The sequence below is a fragment of the Balaenoptera physalus genome (genome assembly GCF_965194825.1).
Source record: "Balaenoptera physalus genome assembly, chromosome: 11".
NCBI classification, from domain to species: domain Eukaryota; kingdom Metazoa; phylum Chordata; class Mammalia; order Artiodactyla; family Balaenopteridae; genus Balaenoptera; species Balaenoptera physalus.
This window is the reverse complement of record NC_138896.1, coordinates 25261302-25286462: the sequence shown is the minus strand read 5'-3', so window position 1 is coordinate 25286462 and position 25161 is coordinate 25261302. Positions and strand designations below refer to the sequence as shown.

The window sequence follows — 25161 nt, the reverse complement described above, 5'->3', positions numbered from 1 at the left end:
TCCCAACTTCGGGATCCAAGTTCTGGTTGAGCCACTCATTAGCTTGTGATCTTAGACAAATTTGGCTCCTCTCTCTAGTTTGTCCCATCCCTAAAACCAGGATGTAATCCCTGCTGGCCGCACACCACAGTGGGAGCTTAGCCTGTGGGGTAAGGGGTCTGCTGAGCCTGACTTTCCCTCTCTGTAAACTGGGGAGCTGTGGACCTAGGGGGTTCTGTCTGCCCAGCACCTCTCCTTTTTCTCCGGGTAATACCAGCTCCACTCCCCTGAGGAAGCTCTCTTGCCTCCTCCACCTGGTTCCACTGTGGCTGTAGCAGTGCCCCAGGACCACCCTGGTCAAGGATAAGCCAACCACAGAACAAGGAAGAGACTGAGGCCAAGACACAATGAGATGTGGGCAGTCCTGATGGTCTGAAGTCCCTGAATTCACACTTTCAAACACATGTGCAAATAAACCCCTTCCTTCTTTAAAAGCGACAACTACAACTCGCAAACCACCCTCCACTCCCCTACCCAAAAAATAAAAAATGGAAACCAAAAGCCAACCCCTCTCTCCCAATTTTGCTTCGGCCTGGTGACCAAGTGGGAGCAACCATTTCTGACTTGTTCTTAACTTTCCTCTCTCTGGCCCTGTGCCGAGAAGCTCATACAGCAAACACAGGATTTGATGTCCAGGGTAGAGTTCAAAGGGATGATTAAATATCAACATCAAGTTAGGAGGGGCCATTATGGGGCCCCTGCCTAGGTTTTAATTCTTTGTATGCTGAGGCCCAAACAAACAAACAAAAATAGGCTTTAACTGAAATAGGGGAGATTCATAGTCACCTAGAAAAAAAATTCTCATTTGTCAGAGCTCCAAACTCCCGAAATGGGAGAGCAAGGCTGGTACCAGGAGCTCCATCCCAGCATCTCCTGGAAGAGAGGACCAGGACCCACAAGGCCCCGCCCTCCATCTCAGTGGGCAGTTTGAGCTGACAGCCTTCACTTGCCCTTCTCTTTCTGTCCAAAGCCGACTCCCCGGTGTCGGAAGAGGAAAAGTGGGACCTTGAATATTGCTGGGGGCCATTGGGATCTCTGAGGCTCACTTCCTTGGGCACCCAGAGTTACCCTACTAGCTTGTGTAGCAGGTCCTGGGCCCAAAGAGAACCCTATAGGGAAGGACGAAGCGATTAGGACTCATAATAAAGACAGCAAGTTACACTTAGTGGGATTATCGGGCAATGAAAACTGCTGGGGCTTTAGGGAGCTGTGCCTTTGTCAGTGCCTTTGGGTGCGTGCCAGGCTGGGGTCAGACCTAGGGCTTGTGTTCAAAACCCATGAAGCAGAACAAGGCAAACCTGGCTTAGAGCTTTGGGAACTCAACCACGAGGTGCTCGGCTTCTCAAGGGAGGCGCTGGGGCAAGGAGTGAGGGAGGACCCAGGAGTGGTTGTTTTTGAAAACAATCCAAGGAGGAAAGGATTTTATCTTTCACTGTAAAAGCCTTCCAAACTGTTTGAATTGTTTATCAAGACCATGCGATAATACTGAAAAGAAACTGGTTTATAGTTTTGAATCATCTCCAAACAATTTTTTTCTTTTTCCACTTAATTTCTATCAGGTCAGACTCTTGGCTTTGGTGAAAGTCAGAGGAAAAAGTCATCCCACACAGAGTGGGCCGGGTTTCCTCTGAGACACCATCCCTCTCTCTCTTCTTCACCATCTTTTGGCCATGGCTGTGCAGGTGGGGGATGAGATGGGGCTGTTTGCTAAATGCAGTCCCCAGGCTGGGCTTTGACTGACTGGAGCTCAGGCCTTACTGGGCAAGGGGTGCTGACTGGCCTGGGTTGTCATAACTGATGATCAGTCCATCCGTCCTCTGAATGGGGAGGAGGAAGAGATGGGACAGGGTATAGCATAAAGAAGGTCATGCCCCATGGTGGTCCTGAAGAAGCAGCATGAAGTCTGGTGGGTCATTAAGTCATTTCACAAGTAAGGCCATGAACCTGGATATATGCTCAGAAACTGATCCAGTGCGTAACCTGGGCGGGACGTCCCAGCAGCAGCTTAGAGTGGTAAAGTTGTGTACCCCAAGCCATTGGCAGGGGCCCTGCTCCAGACCAGAGACCCCCCAGGAGAGGCCACAGCTGGGCCTGGAACATCACCCTGAATAGCTCTCCATCCCTCGCCAAACAGAGCCCTGACGGGGGCCGAGTTCCAAATTTCACGGCTTTAGAACATAATAGTTACCCTTAGAGAATGTATATCTAGGCTAGGGAATCTTTGGGTCAATTTGTATAAATATTCTTCAGTTATATCTAATCTCAGTGTTACTTGGAATTGTTCGACCAAAGCAAAACCTAGCCTCAGGTGTCTCTGTTAAGTGGAATAGGGTTGTCTTAATTGTCCAAGTTTTTTTCAGGGTTGCAAGATGATGTTTCCCGGACGCTCTCTGTCTCCCATGCTTCCTCTTAGGATTTACTGGTGTCAGCCATTATCTTACTCCTGATTTGTCATTTGCCACTTTTTTCCTATCCCAAATACTCAGCATCACTGTGGGTGTCGGAGAGATCCTGCCGCCTGAAATGTCTCCTCACTCTTCCCTCGATGGTCCTGGTCTTGATGCAGACAGCAAGAACAGTGCCCTCTGTAGGCCACTGCCGGAAATATATCAGCCTCTTTACACAGAACAGTGATTTCATAATCACTGTAACCATCAACCACACTTGACGAGCTTAAAAAAACTTTCACATATCAGAATATTTGTTTTTAATAAATTTATTTATTTATTTATTTATTTTTGGCTGCATTGGGTCTTTGTTGCTGCGCGTGGGCTTTCTCTAGTTGCGCTGAGCAGGGTCTACTCTTCGTTGAGGTGCACGGGCTTCTCATTGCAGTGGCTTCTCTTGTTGCAGAGCCCGGGCTCTAGGCTCACGGGCTCTAGAGCACAGGCTCAGTAGTTGTGGTGCAGGGGCTTAGCTGCTCTGCGGCGTGTGGGATCTTCCTGGGCCAGAATCGAACCCATGTCCCCTGCGTTGGCAGGCGGATTCTTAACCACTGTGCCACCAGGGAAGCCCCAAAATGGTTTTATATTGCATTTAATTGGCATTTGCTGCAGATGGCAATATGGTTTTGTTCTTTTCAGACACTTTACTCCTAGAATCTACACTTTACTCCTAGAATCTACAGTTGCTTGGCGACATAAGCCGATGCTGCGATTGGTTTATTAATTTGCCATTGTAAGCCTGCTGCCTTTAGAACTGCAAAATGTTCCTGACAACTTCAACATAGTGGCTATCCGGGGGGCAGCTTCCTCTGACTCCCAGGCTGCAGGAACTTCTTAATTGTAGGGATGTTGCTGATTCTTGTTTTAAATGCCTGAAATGTGAAACAGTAAAATCAGGGTCTCAAGAGCAGTCACAACCTTTAAGAGAAACCAAAACTTTGTCATGAGAGGGAGAAGCTTAGATTGTCAGCTTGTGAGGCCCAGAGTGCTGACTCCAAGTTAATCCTCAATACACATTTCCTGGGTATTCCTGAGAAGGGTAATACAATTGCTGGCCTGTTTAGCATTAGTGAAATTTTCTTACTGAAGAATCATTGAGGAACTTCCCTGGTGGTGCAGTGGTTAAGAATCTGCCTGCCAAGGCAGGGGACACGGGTTCAATCCCTGGTCTGGGAAGATCCCACATGCTGCAGAGCAACTAAGCCTGTGTGCCATAACTACTGAGCCTGTGCTCTAGAGCCCACGAGCTGCAACTACTGAGCCCGTGCACGTAGAGCTTGTGCTCTGCAACAGGAGAAGCCACCGCCCGGAGAAGCCCGCGTACTGCAACAAAGAGTAGCTCCTGCTCACCACAACTAGAGAAAGCCCGTGCGCAGCAACAAAGCCCCAACGCAGCCAAAATAAATAAATAAATAAATAAATTTTTAAAAAGAAAAAATGACACCAGTAGGTAATGCATATTAATAACTCTAGAAATTCATATTTCTTGAAGTATAAATTCCTGTTCTAGGAATTTATTATAAGGGAATAAGTATGGGTATGAAATAACTATAAGAATGTTAGCACAATGAAAAACTAGAAATAACCTATGTTTCTAGGAAAATATAACTGATTATATAAATTATGTTACCTCCCTGCAAGAAATATAAGTCATCAATTTAAAATAATATTATATATATATAAAAGGAAGGAGGAAGATCCCTGTATTGACAGAGAATGCAATGCATTGCATTGTTTAGTTAAAAAAAAAAAAAGCCCAGGGCAGAACACAATATACACTATTTTCCGTCTTGTGTGAGAAAGTGGGAGGAGGGGAGATAGGCATACATTTATATTTTCTTATATCTGCATAAATAGGAACCCTGGAAGGGTACACAGGAAACCAATAAAAAAGATTATGGGGGTGGGAAGGTGGGAGGGCACGGGTGAGAATGAGATTCCATAATTAATGCCCTTTTTATATTAGTTCTGATTTTTCAAAAAGATGTGACTCTATTGCTTAATGAAAATAAAAGGGAATAAAATGATATTGCAGAAGAATATTGACATGTAAATAAACACATACATGTATTGACATGTAAAAAAATGTTAAAAGCAGGCCACAGAACAATATTTAGTATGATGCCATTTGGGAGGAAAATGTAAAATAAGACGTCAGGAAGTCTAAGGCAGAAACATTTGGCTGGTAGGATTACTGTTCTTTTTTTTCTTTCTTTTCTTCTTTTGGTTTATGTGAATGTCTTTTTTAATAATTAAAAATTGCTACTCTTAAACTACAAAACCTATGGTCACCTATTAGAGAAAATGTTTGTAAGGAATTGGAATAGAAGCCAGGTAAGGTCTGGCAGTGGCAGGAATCATAGAGAGAGGTCTGAGGCTGGGCAACACATCAGGAAAGAGGCAGTGCTGTCTTGTAATAAGGCAGAACAAATCTGACTCCATATTAGACCTGGTCCTTTTCCTGTGCTTAGTCATGCTGGCTTTGCACCTTTTGCAAAAGAATGTTGCCTGTGGCCTGAAATATACAGGATAGCCTATTTTCAGGGCTGTAACCTTTAAGAGTCCATTCATATAGAGATAAAGAGTTGCAGAACAGAGAATAACATTTGTCTTGTTGAAGGTTTACAGGAACATTGTGACCTGACCTACTGGACAGCTGCAAGAACAAAGGATTCCTACACCAAGAAGTTTGCAACAACTGACCATGCCCCTCCCTCACCTTCCCTTTAGAAGTGCTTTGCTGAAACCCTTTGAGGAGTTCCGGGGTTTTGGTGCACAAGCCACCTATCTCCTTGAATGGCCCTGCAATAAACCTTTTTTTTGCTCCAAACTCCCACGTTTTGCTTTGTTTGGCCTCACTGTGCATTGGGCACATGAACTTGTGTTTGGTAATACTCTGAGCAGAGGCTCTGAGCAACTGAGGGGCTTCATGGGGACCCCTGGCATCAGGGGGACTTAACGGGGCAGAATGGTCTGGTAGGAGCTGGGGAGGAAAACAACACAAGCAGACCTGTCAGCCTTGCTTCTTCAGTAAAAACACACTCAAAGCACTACAAGAAATGGAAAGCACTAAATGTTTATGCTAGAAATCAAAATAATCTATTCTTTCTCCCTCCATAAGATTTTACTTCCTAAAAATCCTATCAGAACAGATATCTCATATCCTTTCATCGCCCTTGGTTTATTCCAATTCTGTTCGGTTAGAGGTTCCATAATTACACTTTGTTTTGGGATCCTTATTACAATTTTGGTCCAAATGCAGTACAGCTCCAACAGAGCTTCCGGTTTTTCAGATTTCACTCTTTATTCTCATCAGCAGTAGGAAATATCACAGTCCTGGATCCTGGCGGTGGAAGAGGGGACTTGCTGCGCTGTGCACCGCCCTCCCCCAGTTCTCGTCCGCCCCTCCCCCACTGCCTACTGGGCTGAGGGGGTTGGAGGGCCCTGGGAGGCGGGGACTTGGGGGGCCATCTTAGATGTCAGCCCCGCCCTGCCCCCCGCCCCGCCCCGCCCTTCTCTCCGCAGTAGGATCTGAGCGCGCAGCTGTCACCGACCCGGACCCTGTGCCACACCCGCCTCGGCCAAATAGATCCCTGCAGCCTACCTTTTCAAAGACGGGGAAATGCCGGGTTTTAGCTTTCTTCACAATTAAAGCCGGGTTTTCCTCTGGGGGTTAGAGCGCAGCCAGCGCCACCATCATCATAAGGTTCAGGATGCCATCGGCATACATGTAGATCCTGACAAGACAGGTGGACTCTCGATCCGAGAGGAACCTTTGAGTATGGGGTTTCCTGATCCGCCACTTTTTCTGGTGCAATTAGATACTGGGGAAATGACTTTTTTTTTTTTTTTTAATGGAGGTAGTTGATTTACAATGTTGTGCTAGTTTTGGGTGATTCAGTTATACATACATATATCTATTTTTTCTTCAGATTCTTTTCCCTTATTGGTTATTACAAAATACTGAGTATAGTTCCCTGTGCTATACGTAGATATACTACTAAACAGGTCCCCTGACTGCAAATCCAGATAGAATTTTATAGTTTCAAGTCTTTGTTTTGTCTTAAGTTTACTCATCTCCGGTGAAACCAAACTATTCCTGGGAGGAAGACCCAATCATCCTCAGCCAGTGCTCAGCACAGAGTGGATGCCTGTGGTGTATAAATGCAAAAACAAAAACAAAAACAGAAACCGTGGCCACTCATCTTCACCCTTCAGTATTTGTGATAAAATGTGGCAGCTCTTCCCATCAGTAGATGGGGTCTGCTGCCTGGGCTGACCTCATGACTTGCTTTGACTAATAGGATGAGGTCCCAGTTCTGAGCCTAGAACCTAAGAGCCTGTGTGCTTTCACCCTCTCTGACAACCCTGCCTGGCTACCAGGAGAACAAGCTCAGGATGAGAGACTGAGAAACACGGGGCCATTTGCCCCCCACAGTTGATAGTCAGCTAACACCCCAACCAGGGTCTCCTCGCTGACTACCGGTTGACCACATAGGAGTGAGTCCAGCCAAGATACGTCAAGCCTGGCCCAGAAATGCTGACACCCAGATGACCCGTAGACTGGTGAGCAATCATCCTTGCTGATTTAAGTCACTGGGCTTCAAGGTGACACCTTATACAGCGTTATTTGCAGTAATTGATCATTGATACAATGCTCAATATTTGTTTGCTGAGTCAGTCATTTCCACCTTCATGCAGAATAGTTTACCAGGTCATTTGATGAGAACATACTTTGTTAGGAGTGGGGAGAGAATACGAGAATGTTGAATGCAAATTGTGATGAAGAGTAGAAGGGGAAACTTGGAGCAGGTATTCAGAGTATGCACAAGACATGCTGTTGTAGCACAAGCATCTCCCCCTGTTCCCTTGCCTCCTCCCCTCCATCCAGGCTGAAGGGTTACATCTGAGCTGGGTCTCAGTTGGTGCAGGATCACAGAGCTTGGCTAAGAACCAAGTACAGGCATGAACACTCTGGTACCTGAGTGTCTCCTTCAGGTCCTTCCCATGCAAGTTGTACCTAGCAGCAAGGTAGCTGAGGATGGCTCTTGTCTGTGTCAGCACCATTCTGTCAATTTCAACCAGATGCACCTGGCGGAAAAGCAGGCATCCATCTGTGGTTTGAGTGAAGAGAGGTTAAGATACTCTCCCGCCATGGTTGTGGTCACCCTGCAGGAGGGTCCACTTCTAATTTCATTGTGGTTATTCGTTTTCATCCAAAGTGGTGAGTTAGAGCCCCCAGTTGTTGAGGAAATGTCTACCATTTGCTTCATGGAAAATGTGAGATTTGCTTGATGGTTTCATGAATTTTTGTGTGTTGGTTAATCATGATTATTTTAAAGCTTTCTACATTTACTCTGACTGTGTTATGGTATAAGTGCTTTTGGTTTTCAAAGTTTCAGGTGTATAAGAATCACCTGGAAGAGGTGGGTTGTTAAAAATACTCACCCCACCCTCCAGATATTCTGATCAGGGATGGAGTCTTAATTCTTTAAAAAGCACAACAGGTGTCACTCTAGGTCTACACGGCAGCAGGATGGACGTGACAGCAAGAACCCAGGTCCTGGGTCCGAATGTCAGCTTTAGCCCTTCCCGGCCATGTGACTTCATGTAAATGACTTATCTGAGCTTCAGTTTCATTTTCTCTAAAATGGTCATAATACCCAACTAGCAGGATTTTGAAAGGATGAAACAAGATAGCATAAGTAAAACACAATACTGTCAACAATCAATGTTCAGTAAAATCAAATTTTTCTTCTCTGTCAGTGACTGCCTATATAAATAATGCATTTAAAGATGTACTACATATAGTGCTCTTTTCATGGGGTCTTGAAGAAATGAGCAGCCTTTAAATTTTCACTCACACCTGTACATTAATGAGGATAAGGAATTTTACCTAGTATAGGAGCCAGACTTCACCAGTGCATCGGCAAAGGCCACAGTTAATTCCCCCAACTTCCAATACTGTTCCTACTTGGCTTAATGAGAGGTGGGAACATGGTGGAAGAGAACCAGCACAGGCACCAGTGACAGCTTTCCAGGGAGCCAGTGTCCCTGTCTCATGGGGTGATAGAGGACTTTGGGCAAGTCTTCAATTTCTCTGAGCCTGTTTTATGATCTGTAAAAGTATCTGTCCTGTCCATCTTACTGAGTTTCTTTGAGTGGAATCATACTTGTGACCATACTTTGGAAATATCAATACTGTTGTTAATGGAGACACTGCAAAACCTCCATTTCCTAGAGGCAGTTCTACATTTGTCCAAAACTGAAGGAACATCTAAAGCTGGGCTCTGTGTTTCTGCTTATCAGTGATGCAAACAGCCATTAGAAATGATCTCTGCTTCTAAGAGCTGATCGTCCTCTTCAGAAGGATTAAAAAAAATCTCACATCAAGAATGCAGGAGAGGATTTTTGAGATCATTTAGTTCAAGTTGTTCATATTATAAACGATGGTACTGTGGAGGCCAAGGGGGCAAAGTGACTTGCTCAAACCCAGAGGGGACAGCTAAGCCGGCAGAAGTGGCCTCCTGACTCCTGGCCCAGTGCTCTCTCTGGCTGTCCCTGTTTACAAATAACAGCAATGCTCAGGAGGGTGTCCCAAGCACAGTAGCAGCATCACAGACTCAGGGAGGGCTGGAGCATTTCTTAGGCTGTTAGGGAGCACTTCCTACCAGATTGATCATGGGAGAGTTCATGGAGATACGTCCATTTATTTATTCAGTACATAGGTATTTAACCACTGCTATGTGACTGTCCTTATTTAGAGTAAAATGGGGCAGAAATAAAGAGGAAGAGGGGAAGAAGCACTTCAGAGGTATTCTAGATAATAAAGGTCCTGGACAAGAATTGGGAAGGGCTAAGCATGTCTTCCCCCTCAATGAGATCTCCCGGCATACTACAATCCAGGACCAGAGAGATTCTGTTATTCTATGGCAGGGAGACGGGATGCAGAGAAATTAAAGGCCTTGCCCAAAGCTATGCAGTTGGTAAACACTAAGTCTGTTGATGACTTGCTGAATGTCTTTCTTAAAAAATAATGTGTTAATTTCATGACTATTTATCAGCAACAATAGGGACACCGGGTTTCCTTAGATAAAGAAAATATCAATCACATTATGGCTGTTAGAAGTTTAAGAAGGACTGGGAACTCACCAGTCTTCTCTCCCAGTGTGAGAAAATTTTCTGGGGAATTGTAAGGATTAAGGACTTCTTCTAAATTCAGTCAAATTTGGATCTTTTCTATAGTTTTGATTCCACAGTTGTGACCTTGTAAAACGGTGTCTGTTAATCTGCTAAAACCACTAAGAAAAAGTGAATAGGAACCATGAGAACCAGAGAACATCTTCGGTCCAATTCACCCTCCCTTTTACTCCCTCTCCTCCAACCCACTGGATCATTGTAAAGAATTCTTGAAGGATTCTCTGGTGGGATGGGGATTATTGAACCAGTTGGCACTGGGTCAACCCAGGCTATCATATCTAGTCGAAGCCAGAATCATAACCTACTTGAGGAGCTTTTATGAAGGCTAAGGAGGTAGTGCTGGTGACACATTTAGCTCTGTGCCAGGGACACAGCGAACAGTCAGTGTTAGCAGTCACACTGGGGGACTTTTCTAATGGTTGTCATTCCAGAGCTCTGTGTTGAAATGAATATTTCCAAGAACATATTTGTATTTCTTCCGATAAGATAACACTGAATAAATCTAGGCTCACCCTTCTGCAACTTCTCATATTGTTCTCTAGTTTCAAGAAATTCTTCTTCAAACTAAACAAAGGATAGAGACATTGCTATAACCTTAAGGTGAGAGAAGGAGAGAGAGAGAAGGAAAGAGAAGGAGGGGGGGAGAGAGAGAGAGGAAGAAAGAAAGAAAGCAGGAAAGAAAGGGAGAGATAGAGAAAGGAGAAAGAAAGAAAAGAAAGAAAGAGAAGGGAGGGAGGAAGGAGGGAAAGAAAGGGAGAGATAGAGAAAGAAAGAAGAAAGAGAGAAAAGAAAGAAAGAGAAGGGAGGAAGGGAGGGAGGGAGAAAAGAAATGCTCACAGTATAAAATTCCCAACGGCTTCCAGAATGAAAACTTTAAAAGGAACCACAAAGCTATCTACCACATAGTTGAAAATTCTGACAGAGCGTGTGTATAGAGTAGCTTAGACTGACATGGGACTGGCATCCCTTTTTGGCTGTTGCCTACTTAAAGGATATCCCCAAGCCCCCATTCATATTTTTCCTTTTCTTCATCTTAGCTCTGCCTTCTCTCCAAACTCTTGTCCTTTCCTCCAACTTCCCCAGTGATTTCTCCTCTTCCCTTTCCTCTCTTTCTTCTCTCTCTTCTGTGTTTTCTCCCTCCATATCGGGTCAAATTAAGTTTTTCTTTGATGCTCACATAGTCAATGAAAGGGATCCGAAGATCATTATTCAGGTGGGCGTATCATCATTTACTGATGGAGTTTCCAAAGCTTTTGTGGGAGAGAGTGACCTTTTTATCCCCCAGACCTTGAGATGGGGGTAAGATAAGGTGAGTAAAACAAAGCAAAATAAAGAAAGTCCTACGTCCATGTTCTAGAGGAGATGATATTCAAATAGGGACAAGGGAGTCTACACCTGCATGAAACAAAACAATTCCAAAGCACTTGTGAAAATCTACAGAGAAGTCAACGAGAAGGAGTTCAGAGTTAAGGAAAAATCCCTGTGGGGCAGAACTTTCAGAGGAAGGTCAAGGGGGGGCCAGGCTGCAGCTGGGCCTAAGGTTCTGGTGGGCAGTCATGGGTAGAACATGATTGAGGTGCCGACCAGAGCTGGAAAGACCCCAGGAAATCAGCTGGTCCCAACCTAGAGAATGATTTAGATGCGGGCCTCCTCTCTCTCCTCTGTCTTGTGATCCATCAAGATCTTTCCAGGCTCACAAAGCTTCCAGAACACCTCCCTAGGCTTCCCCCTTCGTACCCCTGTTTAAGCAGAAGACTGTGATCCCTCCTTCACCTCTTACAAAGGAAGGCAGTTGGAAAGGAAAGAGTGGATACAACTTGAAGGCACCATCCTGACTTTTGAAGGGGGAAGGGGACCACATCAGTCTCGCCCAGATTACCCTCCTTCCCTTTCCCAATCAGGAACCAACCTCCACGCCAGCTGCAGCCAGCAGCCAGCAGATTGACTCTATCCTGCCCCGGCCATGGATGTAGCAGAGCTTGGGTTTGGCCACCATGACTCCTGGCTTGGGTTTTCTGAAGGGCAAAATAAGAGAAATGTGTTTAAAGAACAAACTAACACAGACTGTATGGTGTGTCTCCACTTAAAAACAACTCCAAAATTGGTGAAACAAAACTATTATTTAGGGATGCATACGTAGGAGGTAAAACTAGGAAGAAGAGCAAGAAAGTAATTATCACAGATACAAGATGGTGGTTATCTCTAGTAAGGAGAATGGGGGTTGTGATTGGGGAGGGGGATGTGTGGGGTTCTGGGATGCTAATAATGTTCTGTTTCTGAAGCAGAATTAGTAATTAGCCTTTATAATTAGTCTTTAAACTGTATAGAAATGTTTTTGCACTCTCCTGTATGTATGCTCTATCTCACAATTTAAGAAAAAGGGAAGAACAAACTATACCTATCAAGATATCTGTGTTCTGTAGATTCGAGAGCCTGCCTCTGGTATTTTGAGAAAGGAACCAGGGGTTAATAGGATGGTTTCATGAATGACCCTGCAAAAGGAATCTTTTCTAACAGTGGGAAGGAGCTGGACCTGTTGGGCTGGAAATGATCCGTGGGAACTGGGGACTCCTTCGTTTCTGTCACGAGATTTTCCTGATGCTGGGACAAGCACAGAAGCAGACTGAGACAGGACCAAGATCTAGTCCTTACCCGGCCACCAAGGAGCTGGGTAACCTCAAGTCCAATTCCCTCAACCTCTGTCTGCCTGCATGCCCTCATCTGTAACTGAGAAGAATTACGCTAAGTGACCTGCGGCCTTTTCAAGCAGAGTATAGTGATAACGCACGTGTACCCAGTGGCACTTTCTATCTCGTGGTTGCAAGAGTCACTGTGGCTATTATGTTAGTGACCCCTGCCAGGATTATAGAGGGGATCAAATGAGATAACATAAAGGTAAAGTGCTTTGAATATACTAAAGCTCTATACCAACTAAGAGGGTGGCAGGATCTTCTTTTCTCACGTTTACCCCTCTGACCCCAGATGCAACAATGCATCCTGCAAGAAAACGGCAACAATGCCAGCTGTTGGCACAAGGCGCTCGGAGGTGCTCAGGGAGGGTCAGGGTGAGCGCATGGAGGGGGAGGCCGCCCTCAGCTTCCCGAGCAGAGCAGCACTCACCGTGGTCCTCTGCCAGGTGAGCCCCAGACGGCCCCACATCACGCCCTAGCCAGGGTCCCACTTGAGGATGCTGCCTGCACTAACAAACTCACAAGGAAGTAAAAACAACAAGAATACCAGTAGCTCAGTTTATGATGAGAAACGTAGTGTTAATACCCACAATCCTAAGACAACAAAGTCACTCGGGTTCCCAAAGTCTTGCAGGTGTTTTGAAGTCATTTTCCCTCACAACCGTCCGCTTCTCCTCTGTGTTGGATTTACAGCTGAACTCTTGGAGGAGTTGGATTCCTTTCTCGCTGGGGTCTTGCCACCCCCGGGGCACTGCCTATGTTCGGTTTTTGTCCAGATTCATTCCTTTTAAATTGCCTCTTTAGCTACGGCAGGTTGACAATTAAAGGAGCTTCCTGAAAACCCACCACTTTGTTGTCTTGGGAGACACAGTGATTAAAAAGGCACCACAATTCTCTGATTAGAGGAGCTATGTTTAAGGCCAGCAACTCACTACTGAAAAACCTTAAAATGAATCTTATAGTAAAGTAAATGTGGAGAAAATATGAGAAGAGGAGAATGGCGACTGTGTCTTCTAACCTCCTCCCAACAAGATAACTCCTGAATTCCCTGATCTCCTGGAGAGTCCCTCGTAGGATGGTTAAGGACCAAAGAGAAGTAGCCCCTCACACTCTTAGAAGTCAAAAGGAGGAGGGCACAGGAATTCACCAACATGGCAAAGGACACACACACACACACACACAGTGGGTTCCCACGCCCGGGTTATTCACATTCCAGGTGGACCAGCTTCCAGGTCCTGACCGGGTGTCAGGAGGTAGCAAGGCAAAAGAAACTGGGCAACTGACAAATGATTCAAGCCCTCCCTCAAAGGATCCCCTCCAGGTCCCCAGGCATCCTGCAGCTTCAGACAAAAATCAAGCAATACTGGGAATTCCCTGGCGGTCCAGTGGTCAGGACTCTGCACTTCCACTGCACGGGGCATGGGTTCGATCCCTGGTTGGGGAACTAAGATCCCGCATGCCGTGCAGTGCGGCCAAAAAAGAAATAATAATAAAGCAATGCTGGTGAAGTTAAATATCAGCGTCTCACTTGGGAAACTCCGTCTCTCCACTCTCCTTTGACTGCACAGAGCTGCACCATTTGACTCCCTCTACCTGCCCAGAGAGATGGGGATGAGGCTCTAAGTCTGGCTGGGGCTGGTCTGAGGTTGATTCCTGTCGTTCTGTCTCCATGAAATGTTTAACTAGTCCAAATTCTGTTTGAAATAAATTCAATGGGACAAAGGAAATCCTGCTAAATCTCTGTTTACAGCGATTCTATTCTGCTACCCCAGTTAGCCAAAGTGGAAAGTTATCCTTTGGTTTAGAAACTGTGGATCCAAATATGATCATTTCTGGTAGCCTCCAGAAAGCTGTTTCTGAGCAGTGCGTGCTTAAAATGCAGGCTGAAAAGTCTTTCTTCTGGCTGGTTATTCTCTTAGTGATTTGAAACCCAGAGAGATGAAAACTCCCCGCCCTGCATTGCCCGTGCGCAAGGTACCTGAGGAGACAGGTACCTCACACGGTCACCGAGTATCATGACTTGGAGGCTCCAGACTATATATTTGTTCCAGAGACCCAGTCAAGAGTGATCTACCAATGGCTGTGCCTGGTGCCAATAATACCAAACTCTCTCAGACAAAAGGATTGGCAGCAAAATGCTATCCTAAACTTATTAAGAATGGGGCAACCTTCTTGTTGGCATGGCAGGGTCGACATTCAAAGGGATGTAGAGATATGGACCCTTGGAGGTGGAATCAGTGGGAACCCAGCAACATCGGACAAATGGATAGCAGTCTAGGTGCTAGGAATGGAATGTTGTATTTTCCATGGGGAGGGGAGAGTCACTGAGTGAGAGGGAAACCTGGACTCCCTGGGGTATAACCCCCTGGAAGTGGATAACAGCCACTCTGGCCTGTCCAAGGGAATGAACACTGAGAAAGCTGAGGGCTTGTAACCCAGCAGGACCCTATGGGACCTTCCCAGGACAGACCTCTTTGCCCCCATCCTCTGCTATCGCTCCTCTCTGAAGTACCTAGATAATAGTATCTGATAGACATTCCTGAGTTGTTCTACAGATGCTAAAACCACCACCAAATGGAAGAAATTAACTACCTGATGATCATGAGCACATAGCCCCCAGACCTACTGGCTGCCTAGGGATTGATAATGTGACACCACCCCCTTACCTCACTATCAACCAATCAGAGAATCGGGCACCAGCTGATCCCATACCCTGGGACACCCCTCCCTCATCTGGTCTTTAAAAATGCTTTGCTGAAACCCATTGGTGAGTTTGGGCATTTTGAGCACTAGCTGTTCTGGACTCCTTGTTCGGTGCCCTGCAATAAACCTCTGCATCTTCCTTCACCACAACCCAGTGTCAGTAGATTGGCTTTACTGCACATGGGCGAGTGGACCCAAGTTTGGTTCAGTAACATACTCGGGTGTGGATCTGGTTTCGTTCATATAAAGTCTACTCTGTGCTAGACATGGGGGTTGGATCCTAAAACAGAAATGATAAGTGAGTGTGACTATCCCCATCTTTCAAAGGTTGGGGGCTCTGGGCTTTAGTGCCATGAGTTCTCACTATTGTACAACCTTATTCCATCTCTCCTAATCCTTAAGATGCGGGTGGTGATTGCACTTCCCCCCCCAGAGGGTTATTGTGAAGACCAAGGACTGATAAAAGTAATAGATAAAATACATACCATGGGAGAAGCGGAGTCAAGATGGCGTACTAGGAGGACATGGAATTCGTGTCTCCTCACAACTAGGGCACCTACCAGGCACTGGTAGGGGACCAAGGACACCTAAGAGGCCAGGAGGGACCCCGACCGACCTGGTAGGATGTGGGGTGTGGAGGGAGTGAAGGGGGCAGAGAAGTGGAGGCAGGATGGGACTGGCACCCCTGAGGGGTGGCTGTGGGATGGGAAAGGATCCCATGCCCGAAGGGGGAAATTGGGGAACCATTGGGAGGGCAGAGGATCAAAAGGGAGCATGGCCAGGTTTCCCCTGCCCACTTGGACCCCCAGGAACCTGTTGAGAAAAATGGAGCTGGAGGAATCAGGCTCCCTGACTTCAGACTATACTACAAAGCTACAGTAATCAAGATAGTATGGTACTGGTACAAAAACAGAAATATAGATCAAAGGAACAGGATAGAAAGCCCAGAGATAAACCCACGCACATATGGTCACCTTATCGTTGATGAAGGAGGCAAGAATACATAATGGAGAAAAGACAGCCTCTTCAATAAGTCGTGCTGGGAAAACTGGACAGCTACATGTAAAAGAATGAAATTAGAACACTCTCTAACACCATACACAAAAATAAACTCAAAATGGATTAAAGACCTAAATGTAAGGCTAGACACTATAAAACTCTTAGAGGAAAACATAGGCAGAACACTCTATGACATAAATCACAGAAAGATCCTTTTTGACCCACCTCCTAGAGAAATGGAAATAAAAACAAAAATAAACAAATAGAACCTAATGAAACTTAAGAGCTTCTGCACAGCAAAGGAAACCATAAACAAGATGAAAAGACAACCTTAAGAATGGGAGAGAATATTTGCAAATGAAGCAGCTGACAAAGGATTAATCTCCAAAATATACAAGCAGCCCATGCAGCTCAATATCAAAAAAACAAACAACCCAATCCAGAAATGGGCAGAAGACCTAAATAGACATTTCTCCAAAGAAGATATACAGATTGCCAACAAACACATGAAAAGATGCTCAACATCACTAATCGTTACAGAAATGCAAATCAAAACTACAATGAGGTATCACATCACACTGGTCAGAATAGCCATCATCAAAAAATTTACAAACAATAAATGTTGGAGAGGGTGTGGAGAAAAGGGAACCCTCTTGCACTGTTGGTGGGAATGTAAATTGATACAGCCATTATGGAGAACAGTATGGAGGTTCCTTAGAAAACTAAAAATAGAACTACCATACGACCCAGCAATTCCACTACTGGGCATATATCCAGAGAAAACCATAATTCAAAAAGACACGTAAACCCCAATGTTCACTGCAGCACTATTTACAATAGTCAGGACATGGAAGCAACCTAAGTGTCCATCGACAGATAAATGGATAAAGAAGATGTGGCACATATATACAATGGAATGTTACTCAGCCATAAAGAGAAACGAAATTGAGTTATTTGTAGTGAGATGGATGGATCTAGAGTCTGTCATACAGAGTGAAGTAAGTCAGAAAGAGAAAAACAAATACTGTATGCTAACACATATATATGGAATCTAAAAAAAAAATGGTTCTGATGAACCTAGGGGCAGGACAGGAATAAAGGCGCAGACGTAGAGGATGGACTTGAGGACACGGGGAGGGGGAAGGGTAAGCTGGGACGAAGTGAGAGAGTAGCATGGACATATATACAATACCAAATGTAAAATAGATAGCTAGTGGGAAGCAGCTGCACAGCACAGAGAGACCAGCTCAGTGCTTTGCGACCACCTAGAGGGGTGGGATAAGGAGGGTGGGAGGGAAATGCAAGAGGGAGGGGATATGGGGATATACGTATACATATAGCTGATTCACTTTGTTATACAGCAGAAACTAACACAACAATGTAAAGCAATTATACTGCAATAAAGATATTAAAAAAAATACATACATGATATCTCACCCATATCAAGTAGAGTCTTCCATTTCTCTTTAATCAAATTACAAGTGGATTTAGTGTTTTCTTAGAGTTTTTTATGCTGAGTGACTTGTTTTATATGTGCTTTTTAAGTGTTTGTCACAAATGCAATTGATATTTGTAAAAGGGAGCTAAAACTTTTGGAAATTTGATTCAATATTGCAACAGAAGATACTTAGAAAGTAAAATCTGGTGTGGCTTTTGCCTTCATTTGTGATTGTGAGCGTTAAGTGGAGCATGTGGTTTGCTGCTGTATGGAAGCGTATTTGGGAATTTTATGTGACTCTTTGGGCTCACCGTTTTCCCCCACTTACTTCTGCTCACCCCTCGCACATTCTCAAGGCACGTAGGAGGTTGCAGGATGTAAGTCAGGAATCCAGAACGGGATTCCAAGGGACAGGATCACTCCCCTCCCCGCCATCACCTCCAAACCTTCCCTGGTGCCCAAGGTAGCCCCCAAAGCCCAGTGTTACAATGAAGGAGACCCCACTTTAGATAAACAGGACTGTAGTCTGCAATCCTACCTTGCTGCCCAAAAGAAAGAAACTTTGTTTCTGGTTGTTAATAACCAGCCACTACTTCATGTAACAGTCTCGGCAAATGTCTGTGTGCCCCATTGATGCCTGTCTCTAGCCAGCCAGCTGTCCTTGCTCACCGCTCAGCCTGGGCTCCACAACGTTCTGAATTGGGCTCCCAGGTGAACGATGGCGTCTCAGCAGGACTGCAGTCCCCACCCCAAACCCCCCCAGGAGGAACTGTTCCTTCTAGAATAGCAGAGACAGAGGAGGAGCCCAATATCTTTTACAATCTCACACCCTAGCCGAGAGCCAGCTGCTCCCCGGGATTCAGCACTGCAAGACCCTAAGGAGACGGCCAGCTCCTGGGAGGCAGGCATCTTGGCATCGTTCCTCCACCCCCTGCAGAAGCAGCCCCGTGTTATCCCCGACACACGGTGGCTTTTACTTCAGTGTGCCACTTTGAGAGACAAGTTTCTTCATTTGTTAAGATTTCTGTGTTGGATCTGTCATTCTTTCTTTCAACATCAAACATTCATGGAGCTCCTTCTCTGGCTACAGTTGTAGGTTTGGACACTCCAAGCATACAAAGATAAATAAGATGCAGTTCCTGTCATCAAAAACCTTACAAACCTTATATCTAGTGATGGAAATATCCAGACTACCAAGAGGTAAGTCAGAATGAAATAAGTGTTTAATAAAAGCATAATATAGTATTACAGGAATAGGTATATATTACAGAATAGGTATACATAAATATGTTTGTTTATTTCAGCCCCTCCCTTCCCTGCCCCATGGCATAATAGATTAAGGGCCTAAACCAAGTCCTTTAGTCCTTTTTCCTTGACCTCTAATGAATTTAAACAAAGATTAGGATAAACAACAGTTTGGTAATACAGAGGACCAAGTTTAGGCTTCAAAAAATAAACCCAATTCTCATTGTTAAAAAAAGTACATTGTCAAAGCTTACAAGAACAGGTGCAATGGAAATATTCATTCTGCCCGTGGGAAACGAAGAAGCCGGGAACAAAGGAGTTCTTTCTGGATTTCACCCAAAATGCAAACACTCTGAGAACACAGCTGCTAGAAGAACCAGAACCCAGGGGGTCAAGCTGAGTCTAAACTCACGCCCACCTCTTCAACTCTGCTTTTTGTACTGACCTTGACCGACAGGTTTGTCCTGAATTAAACACACCTGGTTCTCCAAGTAGGCTCCGCGCGTGAAACTTTAGACCTTGGGAAATGAGACCCCACCTCTGAAGGCTGTCGAACTTCACCTGGGTGCAGCTTTCCCTGAGATGAGCAGGGGTATGCACGGCCCCACCCAGAGCCCCAGGTGCCCAAGGCAAGGTGGATAGAAAGCAGCCATAATGGCATGACAACCTTTGGATTGTGGGCGTGTGGTCCTTGGGTTACAAACATGCCCTAAATCTTTTTTTTTTTCTTTTCCTTTTTTTTTTCTGTGACCATAAAGTAAGCAATGATTTAGTTGATAAAAAATAGAAAGCATAAGCCACAACTTTAAAAAATTGCACTTATCAGTATTTAAAACTTTGCTCTTCAAAAGGCATTTTTAAGAAAAAGAAAAGGCAAGCCAAATATTGGGAGAAATTATTTGTAAAGCATATCTGATAAAGGGACTCATCCAGAATATATGAAGAACTCTTATATATCAATAATAAAAACAAGAATCAACAATTAAAACAGTGGCCCAAAAAAAAAAAAAAAACCAGTGGGCAGAAAATTTGAGCAGATAAAATAAAAAATTTTAAATATCTTTTAGAAAATGTGGAAGAACACGTATCTGAGTTTGGCTCTGGGTACCAGGAAAAACAAAGACCTACATACAAATTTCAGCTCTCCCTCTCATTTGAGCAAGTTTTTTTAACCTCTCTCAGCTACAGTTTCCTCATAGTTCCTAATTCATTTGTTTAGTGATGGAAATGTGATGTGTGCAAATTGCTGAACATAGTAAGGACTCAAAAAATGGTGCACGCACACACACACACACACACACACACTCACACACTCACATATCTGTATCTCCAGATTGCAGCAATATTCACATGTGAGAAAAAAGTCAATTTTGCTTCGAAAAGGAGGGGAAGGCATTCTCTAGAAGTGTAATTTTGGACCAGCATCAACTTTACCTGGGAACTTGTTAGAAATGTAGAATCTCAGTCCCTGGGCCAGATCTACTGAATCAGAGTCTGCATTTTTCACAAGCTCCCCAGGTGATTCACTTGTACACAGGCAGATCTCAGAGAAATTGTGGGTTCAGTTCCAGACCACAGCAATAAAGCGAATATTGCAATAAAGTGAGTCACACGACATGTTTTTGGTTTCCCAGTGCCTGTAAAAGTTATGTTCATACTATACTGTAGTCTACTAAGTGTGCAGTAGCATTATGTCTAAAAAAACAATGTACATATATTAATTAGAAACCATTTAATTGCTAAAAAAATTCTGGCCATCACCTGAACCTTCAGCAAGTCATAATCTTCTTGCAGTAGTAACATCAAAGATCACTGATCACCATAACAATTACAGTAATAATGAAAAGGTTCGAAATACCCCGAGAATTACCAAAATGCAGCACAGAGACACAAAGTGAGCAAATGCTGATTGGAAAAATGATGCTGAGGGCTTCCCTGGTGGCGCAGTGGTTGAGAATCTGCCTGCCAATGCAGGGGACAAGGGTTCGAGCTCTGGTCTGGGAAGATCCCACATGCCGCGGAGCAACTAGGCCCGTAAGCCACAACTACTGAGCCTGCGTGTCTGGAGCCTGTGCTCCGCAACAAGAGAGGCCGCGATAGTGAGAGGCCCGCGCGCCGTGAAGAGTGGCCCCCGCTCGCCGCAACTAGAGAAAGCCCTCGCACAGAAACGAAGACCCAACTCACCCAAAAATCAATCAATCAATAAATAAATTTATTAAAAAAAAATGATGCTGATAAACTTGCTTGAAGCAGTGTTGTCTCAAAAACTTCCATTTGTAAAAAACGCAGTATATGCGGAGCACAATAAAACAAGGTGTGCCTGTAACTAAAATCGAGTTTGAGAAGCCAGGTCTAGAGTGAAAACCCAACTAAACTAGACCTGGGGCTCAGTGTGTGGCCCCAGGTTCTCCCAGGGTCTGCTGGGCAGGCACAAAGTGCAGAATCTGATGTTTAAAAAGCAGGCTGATGGACTTGCCTGGTGGTGCAGTGGTTAAGAATCCGCCTGCCAATGTAGAGGACACGGGTTTGAGCCCTGGTCTGGGAAGATCCCACATGCCGCGGAGCAACTGGGCCCACGTGCCACAGGTACTGAAGCCCGTGTACCCTAGAGCCCATGCTCTGCAACAAGAGAAGCCACCGCAATAAGAAGCCCGCGCACTGCAACGAAGAGTAGCCCCCGCTCACCACAACTACAGAGAGCCTGTGCACAGCAACGAAGACCCAACGCAGCCAAAAAAAATAAAATAAAATCATTAACTAAAAAAAAAAAAAGCAGGCTGAGCAAATTGTGATGTGCAGGAGTGTATGAGGCTAAGAACAGAGAAAGGGAAGGGGAGAGGGAATTAGGGAGAATTATAAGTACGTTTCCCATGTTAGATCATTTATATTGACCTCCTTTATAAAAAGAATTCCTAAGATGCGAGGCCTCCTCCAATCCCCAGGTTTAAGTACCAGGTGTGTAGGTTCCAGCCTTGGGCAGGTCTGGAAGAGATGTCACTTTCCTCAACTCTAAAATGAAGAGTTGGTTCAGAATTAGATCATCTTCGTTTCCTCCAGTTTTAACAATCTTTCTGGTCTTATTTCTCTTCCCTTGTATTCATTCGCCCTGTGCTCCTATCTGCTGAACACACACGTTGGGAAATCAGCCAGTCTTTTTGGGGTGAAATTCTACTGCTAATGTTAACAGTCGTTCTGGACAATTTAGGCAAAACAATGCACATTTTTCTTGATTTCAGTTAGGCAAAAAGCAGGCTTTTATTGAATTTTCTAGATAACGAAAGTTTTAAGGCATTAATTTAAGAAGTTGCCAGTTTTAGCAGATGCTTGGGGTCAAAATACAAGACGCCAGTTCTTCTTTTTTTTATTGGAGTAAAAATTGCTTTACAATGTTGTGCAAGATGCCAATTCTAAATCTATTATCACTAGAAATATCCTTGACATTTACTCTGGCTTCTCCAATGGATAAGAACTGCCTAGCTTCATGACAACCAGCAAGATCAAAATCCATCACTAAGACAAAAAATTCTCCGAGAGAATCCTGTATTCCCCACAGAATTTAAATATGCTAGTTTGGAAAGATGTAGCATTATCCTAGCTTTAAGTGTGTAATGTTTCAGAAAAAGAATATGTTAAAGTTGAAAGAGCAATATTAACAGCACAACCAAGACTTTCAGTATAGCTTTAATATTACAGCCTATTTTTAAAAATTAATTTTTAGTGGAATATAGTTGCTTTACATTGTTGTGTTAGTTTCTACTGTACAGCAAAATGAATCAGCTATACGTATACATATATCCTCTCTTTTTTTGATTTCCTTCCCATTTAAGTCACCACAGAGCACTGAGTAGAGTTCCCCGTGCTATGCAGTAGGTTCTCGTTAGTTATCTATCTTATACATAGTATCAATAGTGTATATATGTCAATCCCAATCTCCCAATTCCTCCCACCCCCACCTTTCCCCCTTGGTATCCATACAATCGTTCTGTAGGTCTGTGTCTCTATTTCGGCTCTGCAAATAAGATCATCTATACCATTTTTCTAGATTCCACATATATGCGTTAACATACAATATTTATTTTTCTCTTTCTTACTTCACTCTGTTATGACAGTCTCTAGGTCCATCCATGTCTCTACAAATGACCCAATTTCATTCCTTTTTATGGCTGAGTAATATTCCAGCGTATATATGTACCACATCTTCTTTATCCATTCCTCTGTCGATGGACACTTAGGTTGCTTCCATGTCCTGACTATTGTAAATAGTGCTGCAATGAACATTGGGGTGCATGAGTCTTTTTGAATTTTGGTTTTCTCTGGGTATATGCCCAGTAGTGGGATTGCTGGGTCATATGGTAGTCTTATTTTTAGTTTTTTAAGAACCCTCCATACTGTTCTCCATAGTGGCTGTATCAATTTACATTCCCACCAACAGTGCAAGAGGGTTCCCTTTTCTCCGCACCCTCTCCAGCATTTATTGTTTGTAGATTTTTTTTTTTAATAGGAATTATTTATTTATTTATTTATTTTTGGCTGTGTTGGGTCTTCGTTTCTGTGTGAGGGCTTTCCCTAGTTGTGGCAAGCAGGGGCCACTCTTCATCGCGGTGCGCGGGCCTCTCACTATCGTGGGCTCTCTTGTTGCGGAGCACAGGCTCCAGACGCGCAGGCTCAGTAATTGTGGCTCACGGGCCCAGTTGCTCCGCAGCATGCGGGATCTTCCCAGACCAGGGCTCGAACCCATGTTCCCTGCATTGGCAGGCAGATTCTCAACCACTGCGCCACCAGGGAAGCCCCATGTTTGTAGATTTTTTGATGATGGCCATTCTGACCAGTGTGAGGTGATACCTCCTTGTAGTTTTGATTTGCATTTCTCTAATAATTAGTGACGTTGAACATCTTTACATGTGTGTGTTGGCCATCTGCATGTCTTCTTTGGAGAATGTCTATTTAGGTCTTCTGCCCATTTTTTGATTGGGTTTTTTTTTTTTTTGATATATAACAAACCCACAGCAAACATTATTCTCAATGGTGAAAAACTGAAAGCATTTCCTCTAAGATCAGGAACAAGACAAGGGTGTCCACTCTCACCACTATTATTCAACACAGTTTTGGAAGTCCTAGCCACGGCAATCAGAGAAGAAAAAGAAATAAAAGGAACCCAAATTGGAAAAGAATAGGTAAGACTGTCACTGTTTGCCGATGACATAATACTATACATAGAAAATCCTAAAGATGCCATCAGAAAACTACTAGAGCTAATCAATGAATTTAGTAAAGTCGCAGGATACAAAATTAATGCACAGAAATCTCTTGCATTCCTATACACTAACAACGAAAGATCAGAAAGAGAAATTAAGGAAACAATACCATTTACCATTGCAACAAAAAGAATAAAACACCTAGGAATAAACCTACCTAAGGAGGCAAAAGACCTGTATGCAGAAAACTATAAGATACTGATGAAAGTCCATTTTTAATTGATTATGAATGATTTCTCTTCTATTTTTCTATTTATGACATATTAGCAAAATACTTATTTGGTTGGATTTGACATATTAATTAGTTGGATTTGACATGCTACCAAAGGGAAAGTATCCTACAGGGAACTAGCCCCCGGGAAAAAGAGCTCAAGTGTTTATATGGCATTTTTAAAAACACAAACAACTGAACCCTATTCCAGGGTGGGGAGGGAGTAGGGGTTACTTATGTAATAAGATGGTTAGGGAGGTAGTTCTGTTCCAAGCTCACATGCTAATAAGCATCTTCTGTGGAGAGCCCTGTATTTCAGTTATAGAAACGAAATTTCCTTTCCGTTAGGGTCTAATGGATTGATTCATATTGACATCTCCCCAAGGCTAACGAACTTACTTAAATGAAAAATACAGCTGAGCCGAGAAGGAGACTTCATCCCAGGTTGCTTGGAGAATAAACAAAGTGAACCACTACATGGCCCACTGCTGTTTAAAGACTGGGGCAAGTCTTAGAAAAATTTGTGTCTGGACTTGACTTAGATACTCCTGCTTTCAACTTGGTGCCATCCCCTGGGGAGACAGGACCCCAGAGGAAGACCCCAGTGTCACATCATTTGGACTGAATCTTCAAAGCATACAAGGAAGGCAGGAGGTTGAGTTTAACTGTTAGGCACCTGGCACAGAGTGCATGATGCCTGTGTTCTTTCCAACTGTGTCCAAAAATATGAGATTTGGCCGAGGAGGAAAAAAATGTAATGGCTCAAGAATTAATAAATGTTTCAGTTCTACCAAGCGTGTTATCAACTGAAGCACCACCTGACTCTTACATACTTATTTTTGAAATTACATTTAACGTGCGACATGGTGTGGGAGGCATTTTAACATATGATATTATGCACATTTCATGCACAAGCAATGAAAGTCTTCAAAGGCTT

The 25161-nt window shown here is 44.0% G+C and overlaps 1 protein-coding gene across 2 annotated transcripts in view; it reads right to left on the bottom strand.

The window, feature by feature from the left end:
* Positions 1-25161, bottom strand: part of LOC309637315 (glutathione S-transferase A4-like) — a 30390-nt gene that overhangs the window by 1249 nt on the left and 3980 nt on the right. Inside the window, exons 2-5 of one of the 2 annotated variants that reach the window (XM_082411733.1) lie at positions 11593-11698; positions 7465-7574; positions 6088-6220; positions 3268-3355 (exon numbers count right to left, since the gene is read on the bottom strand). The exons of the other annotated variant lie outside the window; for it this stretch is intronic. Coding sequence (XP_082267859.1) covers positions 6157-6220; positions 7465-7574; positions 11593-11679 — 261 coding nt within the window. The 5' untranslated portion in view covers positions 11680-11698 and the 3' untranslated portion in view covers positions 3268-3355; positions 6088-6156. Of the gene's footprint in view, positions 1-3267; positions 3356-6087; positions 6221-7464; positions 7575-11592; positions 11699-25161 lie in introns of those variants that run through there. 2 annotated transcript variants of the gene reach the window in all.